This window comes from Acinonyx jubatus, chromosome B3 (assembly GCF_027475565.1).
Source record: "Acinonyx jubatus isolate Ajub_Pintada_27869175 chromosome B3, VMU_Ajub_asm_v1.0, whole genome shotgun sequence".
In the NCBI taxonomy this organism is placed as follows: Eukaryota; Metazoa; Chordata; class Mammalia; order Carnivora; family Felidae; genus Acinonyx; species Acinonyx jubatus.
In genome coordinates, this window is record NC_069386.1 from 103,473,273 (window position 1) to 103,488,369 (window position 15,097).

The 15,097-nt window shown below is 47.3% G+C and overlaps 1 protein-coding gene across 2 annotated transcripts; it reads left to right on the top strand.

The window, feature by feature from the left end:
* Positions 1–4,045: 4,045 nt before the first annotated feature.
* DACT1 (dishevelled binding antagonist of beta catenin 1) lies at positions 4,046–14,253 on the top strand. Of its 2 annotated transcripts, none has more exons than XM_027065821.2 (4): positions 4,046–4,735; positions 6,969–7,101; positions 7,843–7,998; positions 11,196–14,253. In XM_027065821.2, the coding sequence occupies exons 1-4, from the start codon at positions 4,391–4,393 to the stop codon at positions 13,082–13,084; spliced, it is 2,523 nt and encodes an 840-aa protein (XP_026921622.1). In that variant the 5' UTR covers positions 4,046–4,390; the 3' UTR covers positions 13,085–14,253. The 2 variants fall into 2 exon arrangements, with proteins under 2 accessions (XP_026921622.1, XP_026921623.1); XM_027065822.2 differs by having other exon boundaries at positions 11,307–14,253.
* The last annotated feature ends 844 nt before the right edge of the window (positions 14,254–15,097 follow it).

The following is a 15,097-nucleotide window of genomic DNA, read 5'->3' on the forward strand; positions in this document are numbered from 1 at the left end:
GGGTGTTTGCACTCTTGGTACACACCAACTTCCATCTGTAAATGTCAGAGCTAAGGGACTGAAGTCTGAGGTTGGTGGAGACATCAGTGATGAAGACCATCGGGTGATGCATGTTACCCCCACAGTGAGAGTCTGCAACTTAGGGTGTGCTGTATCAGGAAGCTGAGCTTCCTGAAGAACTCACCCTCAAACTTCATGGAATCATCCAGTGCTTCTCCAACAGAAACCTGGTGACAGGGAACCTTTATAACGACGCTAAAACAGTTAACAGATAACCTTTTCTTCCAGGAGTAATGAAGTGTGTGGTTGTGCACGAGTCAGTGAGGGTGGAAAGAGCTGTTTCATGGGCTTGCAAACAAGACCCGCATTGTCACAAGTTTGCTGTTTCCACCACCATTCCCTGATTCCCCCCTGCCCTCAAAAGAGTTTTAAAGTGGTCAGGGCCATGATGTTGCCCAGTTTTGCTACCAACTTTTCCTTTTTCTTGATCCTTTGTTTCAATGTCTGCTTTCTTTCCCCTATGTGCTCACTGAAGACTGATTGTGGGGTCAAGCTATAATTAGTTTATATATGAAGTTTAATTCACTGTGGCTCTTTTGGCATTAGACTCAAATGGGCTTTGATGTCTGGCTGGAGCTTTGATCCCAGACCCTCGAATGGTGGTCATCACCCCAACTCAAAGGATTGCCCTTTATTTTTCTCCCTCCTATTTGGAGACAGCTTTTCCCAATTACATCATTTGTGTTTGTTTGGCCATAAAAGCTGCAAGGCATCATTTTGTTGCTTTGCCGGAGAGCAAAACGTGCAATTGATGCTCCTTATTTTTCCCGGCTGCAGTAGAATGTTCACTGGTGGAGAAGGCATTTGTAGAAGGATTCTGAGACTTTGGTGGGGGTGCTGGTGGGAGGGTTCTGCCCAAGGGCAAAGGGTCAGACTGTGTGATCTGAGGGACTCTTCCTGGCTGTGCCCAGGAAATATGTTGAAGCATAAACTACCCAACTACGACATATTGAGTCAAGACTTTTCCATGTTAGCAACTTTAATCTTACCCCCCAGGTGCCCCAGGTGGCAGATCCACTCCATCTTGAGTGCCACACTTTCAGGCTGGGGACTAACAGCTTTTCTGAGAAACTGAGGCTTGGGTGGGGCATGGATGCAAAAGAACTAACTAGGGCTGACCAATACTAGAAAGGAGATAACAAAGTAGCATCCGTGGAGGAAGAAGCACCCAGCACCTGCTTTAAAAAGTAGAGAAAGAAAAATCAAAACAGTAGGAGGAAGTGAGATCCTTCTGGCAGCAGAAGGGAGCTGTGAGCAGTGGGTGATTACCTTCAACTGCCTCCGGAATACCTGCCACCAAAACAAAGAATCAAAGAGGAAGGAAAAGCCAGGCCTAGACTGGAGAGGAGAAAATTTGGCTGTTAAGAAGAGAATAGGGGCAACCCAGCTAGTCACACTTAATCTGATGACATTGGGAGTTTTCAGAAAAAAACAAAACAAAACAAAACAACCTACACAAACAAAGAGCTACAGCATTGAGCTCCTTGCTTCTAATTTCACTTGAAGGCCCAAGTTTGTTTTAATTGGCATGTGAATGAACAGCATTATTTATTAATGTGTAATGGATACTTTGGAAAGCATAACCTCTTTTTCCTATTTGTGACCATTTTACTGGTGGAACCATTTGAATACATTAGTTTTAATACTTAAACTTGCTGGGAACACTTTTTCATGGAGATGTACAAGCTGTTATGGCAAATGGTTTGCTTGGGACTAATGAGCCAGCTCCAAGTGGCATTTGGTGGGGAGGGGGTGGGATGGGGGGGAGGTTCCGAGACATAGCGGCTTGTCTGTCTGCTCTAGCAAGATTTATTAGTAGGGTGTAAAACATGTTTCAGCTTTTCTCCCCCCTCAGCTATATAAATATAGTTGTCGATGTGTGACATAACCCAGGCCACAATAATAGACTCCACCCAGCCAAAAGGAATCTAATTCAGAGCTAGAAAGCAGGAAGCTTGCTTAGAAATTAATAGAATGAGACAATGATGAGGACGTGGGTGAGTGGCCTTTGGCATGCCGGATCTGTCATTATTCCTCAGCGCCTCACTGAAGTTGTGGAAGAAAATTAGTTCCTGTGTTACCGAGAAAAGTGTTTGGCACACAGTTGGCATAAAGAAGAGGTGACCTGAATAAAAGTGATTTTGTATGCTGATGAACACTTGAACAGAATTCTGTTTTTAGACCTGATAAACAACCTTGTTAATTATGAATCATGGTTGTAGTTATAGTTTCTTTTATGTCTGTGAGGGACAGCAATGGAGAGGTCAGTGGAGGGTGGCAAGGGAACTTTTGTGTTTTTGTTTTGTTTTGTTTTTAGTAAGTATTGAGTTGATTCTACTTGTCGCAGAGATTAAATGGGTGCTATTAATTTAGATAGTATGTTAAGGTAGAAACAATGTACAATCAACCTCCATTTTTTTGAGTCTCTAGAGAACATCAGTTGGATCCTTGCAAGGCACTATTTTGAGTACGGTAATACTAAGAGGGTATTAAAACAGTCTCTGCCTTCAGGCAATTTTTATAACATAATTGGAGAGAAGAAATACACATAAAACCCTACATACATAGATATGTGTCTACACACCCGGATAAATAACCAAACAAATAGCATTTGGTAAGAATCAGATATTCATGCAATTAACCAGAGTGCAGAAGAGGGAAGTGAACAGATCTTGGAGGGAGGGTTAGACCACACAGGGTAGAAGGGGAAGCTGGGCAGCGATGTTCGAGTCTGAAATAATGATATAGGATGCATTCCTTCACACAGCACTTTGCCTGAACTTCAGCAGATTGTAACTTGTTGGATTTAATTTATGAGGCTTTTTGATGTATTGCTTTTTAAAACAGATACGTTGCTTTTCCATAGACAAGCCAGCTAGTGGCATTTCCAGACCTCTCTATCCCACTGAAATTCCCTGTGACCAGTGTCCCAAGAGGGACAGAGGTGACCATACCACAAATGCTACTTCAGGGGGAAAGTTTATAGGTCTCTCTGGAGTTTGCGGGGGGGGGGAGCCACAACTCATATAATCCTTACTATCTACCAGCTTGCCACGTTGTAAACGCACACGCTCACCCCGCCCCACAAATACATATTATATAATGTATATTACTTATAACAGTAATGTACATTACTTATACTTACAACAGTATATTACTTATATAATGTAATTCTTAGAACAGGCAGGTTCTGTTAGTAGCTCCATTTTACGGTTGGGGAAAGAGAGGCATAGAGAGGCGAAGTAACTTGTTTGCACAGCTAGTCAAGGCTGGAACAGGATTCACATTCACACAGCCTGATTTCGGAGTCTGAGCTCCTGTGTTTGCCCAAGATAGCAAATAACAACAATAAAAAGCCCAAACAAAAACCAAAGCGCGCAGGCGCGCGCGCGCACACACATTAAACCCCAGGCTTGTGAAAGAGTTGATGCAACCCCTGGCTTTACAGCGACATCCTCCTGCCTAATTTTACATGCCTTTCGTGAAAAGATAAAACAGCAACAAAACTAAGACTGAGACAGTTTTAGAACGATATCGCACTGTGCTTTGGGTATTGCCTGTCTTTACAAAGCGGAGCCAAAGAAATGGTCTTTGAATGCACTCTCAGTACCTTGCTCGGCAAGGTGAAAGAAAGCGAAATCAGTGTGAGTGGATGTGAACAGTGGACGTGGGGGGAAAGGGTTAAGATTGTGTGCTGCAACTCGGTCGAGTTTCAGAAAGTTCTCTGGGGAGCCCAACTGCCGCGTCCCTTCGCGACCCTGCCTGCGAGGCCGACTGTAACAGGATGCTGGGGCTCGAGGCGCTCGCCCCTTGCTTTGTGCGAGGGGAAAAGAACCAATAAGGAGCGAGGCAAAAAATTGGGTGCAGTAAACCCGAAAAGGGGGCGAGGAGGCCCGCGGGAAGAGCAGGGGAGGAGAGAGGGAGGAGCTGGGAGGGCCTAGCGAGGAGGAGGCCGGCGCTGAGCGCCAGCGGCGCCCCTGACAGGAGAGGGGGAAGCCTGGGGGAGCGGGCCTCGGAGCGGAGGGGCCGGCGCGGGGAGGCGGGCGCCAGGCGGGGGTTTGCCGGGCCGCCGCGCGTGACGTAGCGCCGAGCAGGGCGTTATCAGCTGCGGGGCCGCGGCGAGGGACGCGCGGCGACAGCGGACGGCGCCGCCCGGGCCCGGACGGCTGCAGCCAGCGGCCGCGAGCGGGTCCCGGGCGCTTCTGGCCGTCGCCCCGTCGCTGCGCCCCGACTCGGGGGCGGCATGAGCCCCCGGCCGCAGCCCTAGCGCCCGCTCCTCCGCCCGGGCGGCCCGGCTGCGGTGACGGGCGCTCCTGCAGGGGTGGGGGCCATGAAGCCGAGTGCGGCCGGGACGGCGAGGGAGCTGGAGCCGCAGGCGCCGGCCCGGGCCGAGCCGCGCGCGGCGGAGCCCGAGGGGCGCTGGCGGGAGAAGGGCGAGGCGGACACGGAGCGGCAGCGCACCCGGGAGCGGCAGGAGGCCACGCTGGCCGGGCTGGCGGAGCTGGAGTACCTGCGCCAGCGCCAGGAGCTGCTGGTCCGGGGTGCCCTGCGTGGCGCCGGGGGCGCGGGGAGCGCTGCGCCCCGCGCTGGGGAGCTGCCGGGGGAGGCGGCGCAGCGCAGCCGCCTGGAGGAGAAGTTCTTGGAAGAGAATATTTTGCTGCTGCGGAAGCAGTTGGTAAGCGGTGCCTGGAGGAAGGGGCACGGCTGTCCCTGCACGGGGACTGGGGTTCGGGCAGGTGGCCTGGGGGTGGGCGCCAGGGCGCCTCTGGCCGGGGAGCCGCTCCACGTTCCGGGACCCCCATTCCTGCGTGGGCGCGCGCGGCGCGTGGGCCGCCGTCGCCCACGCGTTCCTGGCGTGTCCCCGCTTTGTGTCAGGTGAGGGGCTGGCGACCCCGCGCGGATTGCCGGGAGGGGTGGCAGCCCTCCTCTCCCGCTCTGCCTTCGGGATTCTTGGAGTCGCCTGGTTGTAACCTTCAAATCTCTCCACTTCGACGAATGCAACGCCCCTCTCCCCGAATGTTTGCAAACCCTCCTTTAAAATACCCTATCTTTTGGAGGTCTTAGCTTCGTGTCCTCCCGCCGAGAAGGGACAAAAGCCGAGGAGGGGGCTTGTGGCGAGGTTAACTGTCCAATGCAGAATTTTACGATTACGCAGAAGCGCACGTAGGGCGCCCTGCCACTCCCAGGGCTCTCCCCCGCATGCCAGATTTTGCCCGGGCTGTTGCTTAATTTCATATAGAAGCCCTTTGTATGCAGCAGCTAACACAGATGCAAATGATAGAAATTTGGCTGGGGAAAGTGCCCCGTCCCCTCATATTTTATGTGACTGGTGGTGGAGGGGGAAGAAGAGAGAACCTGCTCTTAAGACAGCGTTTATCTTACTGGATTTCCGTCAGCGTCTCAGCCAGCCATCCTGTGCCATCTTCATTAATGGGGAAGGAAAAGAACTTTGGCGCTTAATGTATTGATGAACAGCTTTTGACCCCGCCTCAGAATAATGGCGGCAGCTTTGTTACAGTGACCTCAAAAATGTACTTTTGAAAACAGAGGAAAAAAAAAAATCTTTTTTGGCCATGTGATACTGTCTGAAACTAGGCGCATGCTAGATAATGTCCCTCCTCCTCCAACAGCGAACATAGTGATGCCGTGTGGTTATTTGTCAAAGGGTTTCTTGTATTATGTCTTTTCAGATAATTTCTCTCTCTCCAGTCTCTCCCTCTCTGTCTCTCAGCATCACAGTACTTTTACTTTGGTTCATTTCTCCTGAAGAAACTCATTGTAGTAAAAAGGCATATAAGGTTTTTGTCTACAAGCTTTTTAAATCAAAGGACGGACAGGAGGAATAGATACTCCTGGTACATCTGTTTTTCAAGGATGTATCCTGCTTTGTACAATACCTATTTGGCATTTTACCTTTGCTTTGGTCGCCGACCAGATGTGCATGTAACATTGGTTTGACTCCATTCTTGCTGTTGATGCCTTGTCATTGACATTTTTCTGCATTGTCTTTTACAATAGCCCCTTTTTGTCTTCACGAATCTCAAGATTGTGAGTGGCACATTCCTCTTGTCCCCTGGAGGGGAGCAAGGCAGCACGTCAAGAGAATTTCAGTCCCGTCAGTGTTTGTGGTACTATTTTCATGTGTAGACTTGGCATTCGCGATTTGAACCAGATGCCTTTTTGGTCCTTTTGCTTTTCCAGCAATAGGAAGCACTAGGTGGCAGTGTGAGTTAGCACTACATATCTGTCATCTTTGGAAACCTGAGTTGAGTTCAAATCTTGATGGACCTTCCCTTGAGGGTTTTGGATTTTGCTAGCTCACATTATACTTGGCACTGGCTATTAGTATTCGTTTCTCACTTTCAAAGGCCCTAAGACTGATTAAACCCCACAAAGCAACTAATAGAAGACAAAACTCTGCAGGACATTTGGCCAGAAAATCTCACCTAAGTAAGGGTATAGTGTATTGTAGGGAATCTGTTACACTCTGACTTCAAATTAAAGAGTCTGCTGTGAAGCACTGTTTTGCAAGAAATTGGGTGTACATAGAGGATTTAAAAGAATCTCGTTGTGTTTTCTTATCCTTAACCTATACAAAGTGAGTTTGTGTAAGTTGAAACAAACAGCAAGTCCTGTTTTTATGAAGAAACTTTATAGCACTGCAAAATGAAAGAAAGTGAAATGAAACATAGGACATATTCTTGAAGTTTTTTTTGTTTTGTTTTGTTTTTTGTGTTTATTTTTGTGTGTTTTTTTTTGTTGTTTTTTTAATTTCAGGTCATCCAGTAAAAATTTTGGTTTTGGAAGATTTAGTGAACTTTCCAAATGGCAATTTGAGTACTTAGAGCAGACTTTCTGATTCTTTGTCACCTAAATGTGTTCATTTCTGCCCCCCCCACCCCAATCAGAATTGTTTGAGGAGAAGAGATGCTGGTTTGTTGAATCAGTTGCAAGAACTTGACAAGCAGATAAGTGACCTGAGACTGGATGTAGAAAAGACCTCTGAAGAGCACCTGGAGACAGACAGTCGGCCCAGCTCAGGTGAGTGTGTGACACTAGGACAGAATTCTGCACTTGAGTTCTACTTCATTCCACTGTTTAACTTTCCCAGACCTGCAAAAGGCAATGGAGTTTGTTTCTAGTGCAGAGAGAATAAAAAAAAAAGCAGTCTGCCATTCAGTTGTATGAGAGGGAAATAAAACCAGATGACCAAATTGTTAATAATGAGATTGATCTGACTGGAGTCTCCTGAGTTTAAAAATAAAAGCTTCTATTCAAATTTCTGGAAGAGCAGTCCTCCTTTGAAACTTGAGAAAGTCAGAACTGGGCTAGAAAATTAGTCACACTTCAGCTTCCTGAGACCACTTCAAAAGTTTTTTTTTTCTTTTCTTCTTCTTCTTCTTTTAAGCCATTTGGCTCCTTAAATAGATTTTTTTCTTCAAATTATTCTTTCTGAAACATTCATGATAAAGTTGGGGGCTTTGACAGATCTAAGTCTCTTTCCTTGCACATCTTTAAAGGTGGGGTCAAAAAGGCAGGTCAGTTTGAGGGTGAGAGTAGCTTTGAAATGTATCCATAGATATAGGCTCTTTGCCTTTTCCTAAGGATTACTTGAAATAAAACTTGAAATTCACACTAAATCCAGTGAACCAGAATCGCTCCCCACCCCACCAAAATGTCCCCTTCCTACCTTTTCTAGATGATTAACCCTTTTCCTTTTAAACACAAATGTATGCTATTGCTTGACATGATCTTAATTCCAAATGGTGTTTTTATTTGTAGGGTTTTATGAGCTGAGTGATGGGGCTTCAGGATCCCTTTCCAATTCCTCTAACTCGGTCTTCAGTGAGTGTTTATCCAGTTGTCATTCCAGCACCTGCTTTTGCAGCCCCTTGGAGGCAACCTTGACTATCTCAGATGGTTGCCCCAAATCTGCAGGTAAGACTTTTTAGAATTGATAGACATTTTTAGCTGGAAAAGGTGAAAGGCCCTTAACAGTTATCTAGCTTTAACCCCTTCTACTGACAGAAAAACAAAAGGTCAGAGAAGTTCATCAACTTGCTACGTCTCATGACATAGCTTTATATTGTGATGGTAGCAAGACAGCTTCTCTTTAGAAATCCTGTCGCAATATTACAGGTCTTGAGCTCTGTTTGTGAGCCTTTGCTGTGAGTTTGACTTGTTTGTATTTCTTTGGAAAGCCACTTTGGATCTCTTTTTTTATAATCATTTAAAGCTAAAGCTTACAGTAAGTTAAATATGTCTGCCAGGCTGCTTGGCACTTCAGGGAACAGTGGTCCCTCCACATTCTCCAGAATGTCTTGCGTGATGGCAGCTTGTCTTTTCTTTTAGGAGGTGGGTGGGATGGGATTCCCGCAGGCCGTGTGCCATTGTTTCCACTTTGGGCTATCCTTGGAGTGACCTCAGGAGAGAGTCATGCTATTGTCGGTATTGGAAGTTTCTGCATTTCCACTGTGTGTCAAACACGTACTGGATGCTCTGCATATATTTATCTCCTTTGAATCGTCCCAGTAGTTCTGCAGGGTGTGCAAGTCTTGTTAGCTCCTGTTTGTATGTCAGGAAAATGAGGTCTAGTTAGGTTAATTAACAGGTTCATTGTTTAAGGTTAATATACTAGCGAGTGGCAGAGGCAGGATTCAAGCTCAGGACCAGTTGTCAGGTCCACGTTTTCCCACCACACTAGGAATTCAGAAATTTCTGTGTTCAACCTTCTCATTGAACAGAGGAGGAATTTGGTTTTATAAAAGAGTTCTACGGGGGCTCCTCATTTTCTGAATGGCAGAATTGTTGCTGAAACTTGGGACTCCTTTCTTAGTTTTGCTTTACTGTGATTCCTCAGAAGAGCAGAGAGGATATGGAGAGCTGTAGGTGCTATAGCACAAGTCACTGCACTCTTGGTTTGTCTGTGTTCTCCACTTGGGCGTAAGGCTGAACTTTTGAGATCCAAGCAATGCAAACATAACGCCAAACAACTGAGGCTGCTAAGTGGCTGGTGTCTTTGAGTTTGTACACTGTGCTGTCAGCAGCAATCATTTGGGGAAGCACACATCTGTGTTATCTAGAGTGTCTAGGCCTCAAGTTCATTGGTAATTGCTCCCCTTCACTCTGCAGATCTGGTTTCAGAGGGAAACTTTAAAACCCATTAAAGGCGTTTGGTATAGGTTTTCTTTGAAGACAGACTCCTGATCTCCCAAATGCCACATCTTCACATAATTGAGACAGTTGTACTGGGCCTTGGAGACTGAGATGTCGGTCTTGTTCCTTAACTGTAAGTTGGGAAAAGGGACAGAATAGTAAAGTGTGGGTAAATGTAGGGCAATGCTTTAAGTAGGGCGAGTATATGGTAGTAGAGGAGGAAAGATGAGCAACGATATTAGCTAGAAAGGTTTCTTCTCCTTGTTGCCATAAGCTATTGGGAATGGAGGTGGGGGGTAGGGACACAGCACATTTTATATTATAATAATCTTTGCTTTACAAATGAATCGTATCATTACTGGGTCCAGACTGTATTTTTCCCCAGGACTTCTAATTATCATCGAAGGTCATGGAGCTTTCTCTTAACTTAAATAATTTACATAGAATCCGGCACATAGTAAGTTTTCAATATTTGAGTGAATAAATATAATACATCTTAAGTAGTGATAAAAGCTTTGGTTTTCTCTAAGTTCATTAAAGGGATTTGATATTTACAACAGTCACCAAGGAAAGATATCAAAATCATTTAATTCAGCAAGAAAGCTTGATTTCATTGTATTTTGGCATTTACATTTTTGAGATGTGAAAATTTATTCATTAATACAACAGCTCAATCTCTTAAAACCGTATCAAGAATTCCTTCCCAGTTAAAAATATTGCCTTATTGGGGCGCCTGGGTGGCTCGGTTGGTTGAGCGTCCAACTTCGGCTCAGGTCATGATCTCATAGTTTGTGAGTGCGAGCCCCGCGTCGGGCTCTGTTCTGACAGCTCAGAGCCTGGAGCCTGCTTCGGATTCTGTCTCCTTCTCTTTCTGCGCCTTCCCACTTGTGCTCTGTCTCTCTGTGTCTCAAAAATAAGTAAATGTAAAAAAAAAATTAAAAAATATTGCCTTATTTTTTAGTGTCATTCTTAAAAATATAAAGTGATAATTATTTACGTTTGGTTACTCTCCAGTGAAATTTGATCAGTTTCTTTGACCTTTCAACTGACAGTTATACTCGAACATATGTCATTAAGAATTGAGCCTAAAAAAAAAAAATATGACGAGAAGGCTCAGAGGAAGTACAGTTTATCTGCAGTATTTCAAAAGGAAACCAAGAATAGAACACAGAGGGCCCAGAGAAAGAATGACTCAAAAAATAAGGGTTTTTTTTTTCCTAGTTATAAATGCAGTGCATACTTACTGAAAATTTAGAAAATAGAAAATGAAGAAGAAAGTAAATCTCACTTGCTTTCTCACTACACTGCAGTGCTATTGGCATCTCGGGGTGCTTCATCTCAGACTTTCTTTCTTTACATATGTAGTCTGGCTAAAATCGTAATCATAGTCTGGTATTATATCATGCTTTTCACTGATCTTTAAAGCATACCCCCATGTTATTCAATAGTTTGAAAGGATTTTTAATGGCTGAATATTTTTCCCTAGGAGGATGGAGGATGTATCATGTCTTGTTACAAATATCTTTGTTAAATATTTGTTTCCCTCATCCAGTAGTATGGGCTGTAGAGCAGCTTGCTCTCTCTCTCAAAAATAAATAAACATTAAAAAAAATTCTTTTTAAAAAAGGGGCGCCTGGGTGGCTCAGTCAGTTAAGCCTCTGACTTTGGCTCAGGTCATGATGTCATGGTTCGTGACTTGGAACCCCGCGTTGGGCTCTGTGCTGACAGCTTGGAGCCTGGAACCTGTTTCGGATTCTGTCTCCCTTTCTCTCTGCCCCTCCCCCGCTCTCTCTCTCTCTCAAAAATAAACAAACATTTAAAAAAAAAAAACAAAACTAGAACAAGCTTGTAGGAATAGTTGTTGATTCTTTAGCATTCTCTCTCTCCCCCCGTGAGTGTGTTTTCGTAGAAATTGGCCTGAGTCAAGCTGGTGCTGACCGATTCAGTTCTTCAGAGTGTATCCTTTAAATGTTTTTCAGATCTCATAGGACGGTTGGAATACAAAGAAGGCCGCTGCGAAGACCAGGCCTCAGGGGCGGTTTGCAGTTCCCCCTCTACATCACAATTTAATTCCCTTGGTGTCATTGCAGATGTGCATCCCAAGTACCAGTGTGATCTGGTGTCTAAAAACGGGAACGATGTGTATCGCTATCCCAGTCCGCTTCACGCCGTGGCCGTGCAGAGCCCCATGTTTCTCCTTTGCCTGACGGGCAACCCTCTGAGGGAAGAGGAGAGGCTTGGTAACCATGCCGGTGACGTCTGTGATGGATCTGAGCCGGACGCCATCAAGACAGCCACTTCCTTACCATCTCCAAGCAGTTTGTGGTCTGCTCCCCATCCTTCGTCCAGTAAGAAAATGGACGGCTACATTCTGAGCCTGGTCCAGAAAAAAACACACCCCGTAAGGACCAACAAACCAAGAACCAGTGTGAACGCTGACCCCACGAAGGGGCTTCTGAGGAACGGGAGCGTTTGTGTCAGAGTGACCGGGGGCGTCCTACAGGGCAACAGCGGGAACCTTAAGAACCCTAAACAGGTGCTTTTGCCCCCTGGCGGAGTCCCTTCTTTGGACAGTGGGACGTTCTCCCCGCCGAAGCAGTGGTCCAAAGACTCAAAGGCAGAACCACTGGAAAGCAAGAGGTTGTCCCCGCCGGAGGGCGCTACCGCTGAACTTCCAAGTAAGCATCTGCCCAAGAATGCCAAGCCAGCTTCGCAGGAACACGCTCGGGGGCCCGCCGCAGTGACGGGGGACTCCCCCAGAGACAGCATTCAGGTCCTCGCTGCCTCTCCGAAGGAGAGCCCTGGGAGGGGCCCGGCCCCGCCGCAGGAGAACAAAGCTGGGCAGCCGCTGAAAAAGGTGCCCCAGAAAGGCGGCCTGCCGCCCGCCCCTCCGGCAGCGCCCCCTGTCGCCCCCGCGGCGCTGCTGGCCGCGGCTTTCGCGGTGGAGGAGCGGCCCGCGCTGGATTTCAAGAGCGAGGGCTCCTCCTCGCAGAGCCTGGAGGAAGCGCCCCCCGTGAAGGCGCAGTCGGGCCCGGGCCCGCAGCCCGGCGGCCGGCCCCATCGCGGCGCCCGGACGGCGGCCGGGCCGCGGGGCTGCGGCCCGAAGCACCGGGCCCAGGCCCTCCACGGGCCGGACGGCGCGCTGCCCGCCGTGAGGGAGAAGAGCCGCGCGGCCGGCAGGAAGTGCCGGTTCCCCGACGACGTGGATACAAATAAGAAGCTCAGGAAGGCCTCGTCGCGGGGCAGGAAGGGCGGGGGCGGCCAGCCCGAGGCGGGCCTCCCCAGCCGGCCGCTGGCTGGGGGCCACAGGGCGGGGGCGGCCAGGGCGCACGGCCACGGCCGGGAGGCGCTGGTGGCCAAGCCCAAGCACAAGCGAACCGACTCGCGGCGCTGGCGCTCGGCCGCGGAGGTGTCCCTGGAAGAGGCCCTGCGGCGGTCGCGGCGCGGCCGGCGCGAGCACGTGGGGCTGTACCCCGCCGCCGTGCCGCTGCCCTACGCCAGCCCCTACGCGTACGTGGCCAGCGACTCGGAGTACTCGGCCGAGTGCGAGTCGCTCTTCCATTCCACCGTGCTGGACACGAGCGAGGACGAGCGCAGCAACTATACCACCAACTGCTTCGGGGACAGCGAGTCCAGCGTGAGCGAGGGGGAGTTCGCGGGCGACAGCACGAGCTCCAGTGACTCCGAGGAGAGCGGGGGCCTCATCTGGTCCCAGTTCGTGCAGACTCTCCCCATCCAGGCGGTCGCAGGCCCAGACCTCCACGGCAACCCCACGAAAACCTTTGTCAAAATCAAGGCTTCCCATAACCTCAAGAAGAAGATCCTCCGCTTTCGGTCCGGCTCCCTGAAACTGATGACGACCGTTTGAGGGACATCATTGGGGGCGGGGGGGGGGTGCGGGGGGGAGGATGGGCTGTTGTCTAGTCACCCAGGAGCAAGGTGGCGGCTTCTTTTTCTGTGTGACAGTTCCCTGGAATGCTTTTCCTTTTGTGGAGGTAAATTATGTCTCGTCTTCATCATGTAGGGACACTAGTGCCTTTAATGGAAGGTAAAGAATGTTTTGCTGGTTAGGAGTAAATACTGAGTTTTGCTGGTGGTGATAGTGAACGAGTTTTGTGGTAGCAGGTGATTTTTATTTGAAATACTCTGAGCATCGGTGAAGGCGCAGGTTTCGATGCTCAAGTCTTACTGCGATGAGATTCAGATTACTTTTGACCTGAAGGTCAGGTGGATGGAATTTAGGACATACATTTGCTTCTTGGGTCTTTAGGGCAGTGTCTCCACGAGAGTTTTCCGGTTGAGAGGCATCACATACAAGTGTGTGAAGTAGGTACGACGGACAGTCACTGTTTTCCGGAATTTTTTATATCGTCTCCCTTTCTTAGCTGTATCCCCATTCTGTTTTCTTCCCAGAACTGTTTGGTTAACTGGACTCAGAACTCGAAGACCAGACCCTAGATCCAGAGCTGGTGACCTGGATAAGGGAGGCTGGTAATAACCTTAAAAGGATTCACTAAAACTTTTGCCGCACTTGGTGCCTAGGCCCTGGTTACAGTTACCCTTTTAGGGCCGATTAGCCAACATTTTGATGCCTTTCTCCTCCTCTCTGAGTTGCAGCAGATCCAGCCATTTCTTCCTGGAAGGTCTTGCCTTTGGGATAACATTTTGGTCCTTGGGTACAGAAAAATTCACTTCTAATGACATAACCTTTGAGTGCGACTCCAAGCCCAGAATTGCTCACTGAACACTCTGCCACCTGAACATTGGCCTGAACATATTAGTGCAATCCAGTCCAGATTGGACCACTGACCCTGTCTGGAAGGGCTTTTTTAAAAAAAAAATTTTTTTTGGTAAACAGTATTGTGTAAAGCTGTTTTTTTATACCAATATATGCATGTTTTGTGCATGAGTAGCGTTTTTTATATTTCTATTGATGTTAAATTACTGTTTGATATAAACAGTATGTGTTTTTATATATCATTGTGTAAATTTAATATAACGCATTTTATGCTGTAATAAACAATTTGTTTTACTGCTGTTAAGTTTGTTATTTGGGTATAAAACCAGTTATGCATCTGAATCTTGTGCTGATGATTTTGGTATTTCTGTTTCTATTTTAGCATTAGAATATTTGCAATAATTAAAGCAGGTTTTAGGTGTAGTCTTCGAATGAATGGTGAGTAAATAAATGAGGGAAAGCAAACCACTTCTTTAGAATAGTTAAGGTAGGGGCACCAGGGTGGCTTAACTGACTGGCTCAGGTGGTGATCTCCTGGTCCTGAGATCAAGTGCATTGGGCTCTGAGCTGATTGTGGAGCCTAATTGGGATTCTCTCTCTCTCTCCGTCTCTCCCTCCCCCTCCCTCTCTCCGTCTCTCCGTCTCTCCGTCTCTCCGTCTCTCCGTCTCTCCCTCTCTCCCTCTCTCCCTCTCTTCCTTTCTCTCTCTCTCCTCTCCCTCTGTCCTGCTCCCCTGTTCTCACTCTCTCCATAAAAATAAATACCCATAAAAAAAAAAAACTAGTTAAGATACTTCTTCAAATTTGAAGTAAATTTGGTAGATGTTTTCTAAGGAAGATAATTTTTGGGAATTTCACCCATCCCCCAACTTTTTAGTCTAAAAAAATTTCCAACATGGAGAAGTGGAAATGATAGCGCAGTGAACACCCTTGTAGCAATTCAGCAGTTGCTAACGTTTTGCTATACTGCTTTAACTCTGTATATATTAGGTTAAACCATATTGCTGACTTTAAAGATCAAAGACAGATTTTGGCAATCCTCCTTCCACCATGCTACTGCATTATTATAAAGTAAATTTCAGGCATTGTGATATTTCATCTAAAAACTTAAGCATGTATTTCCTAAGAATAAGGAGACTCTTCTG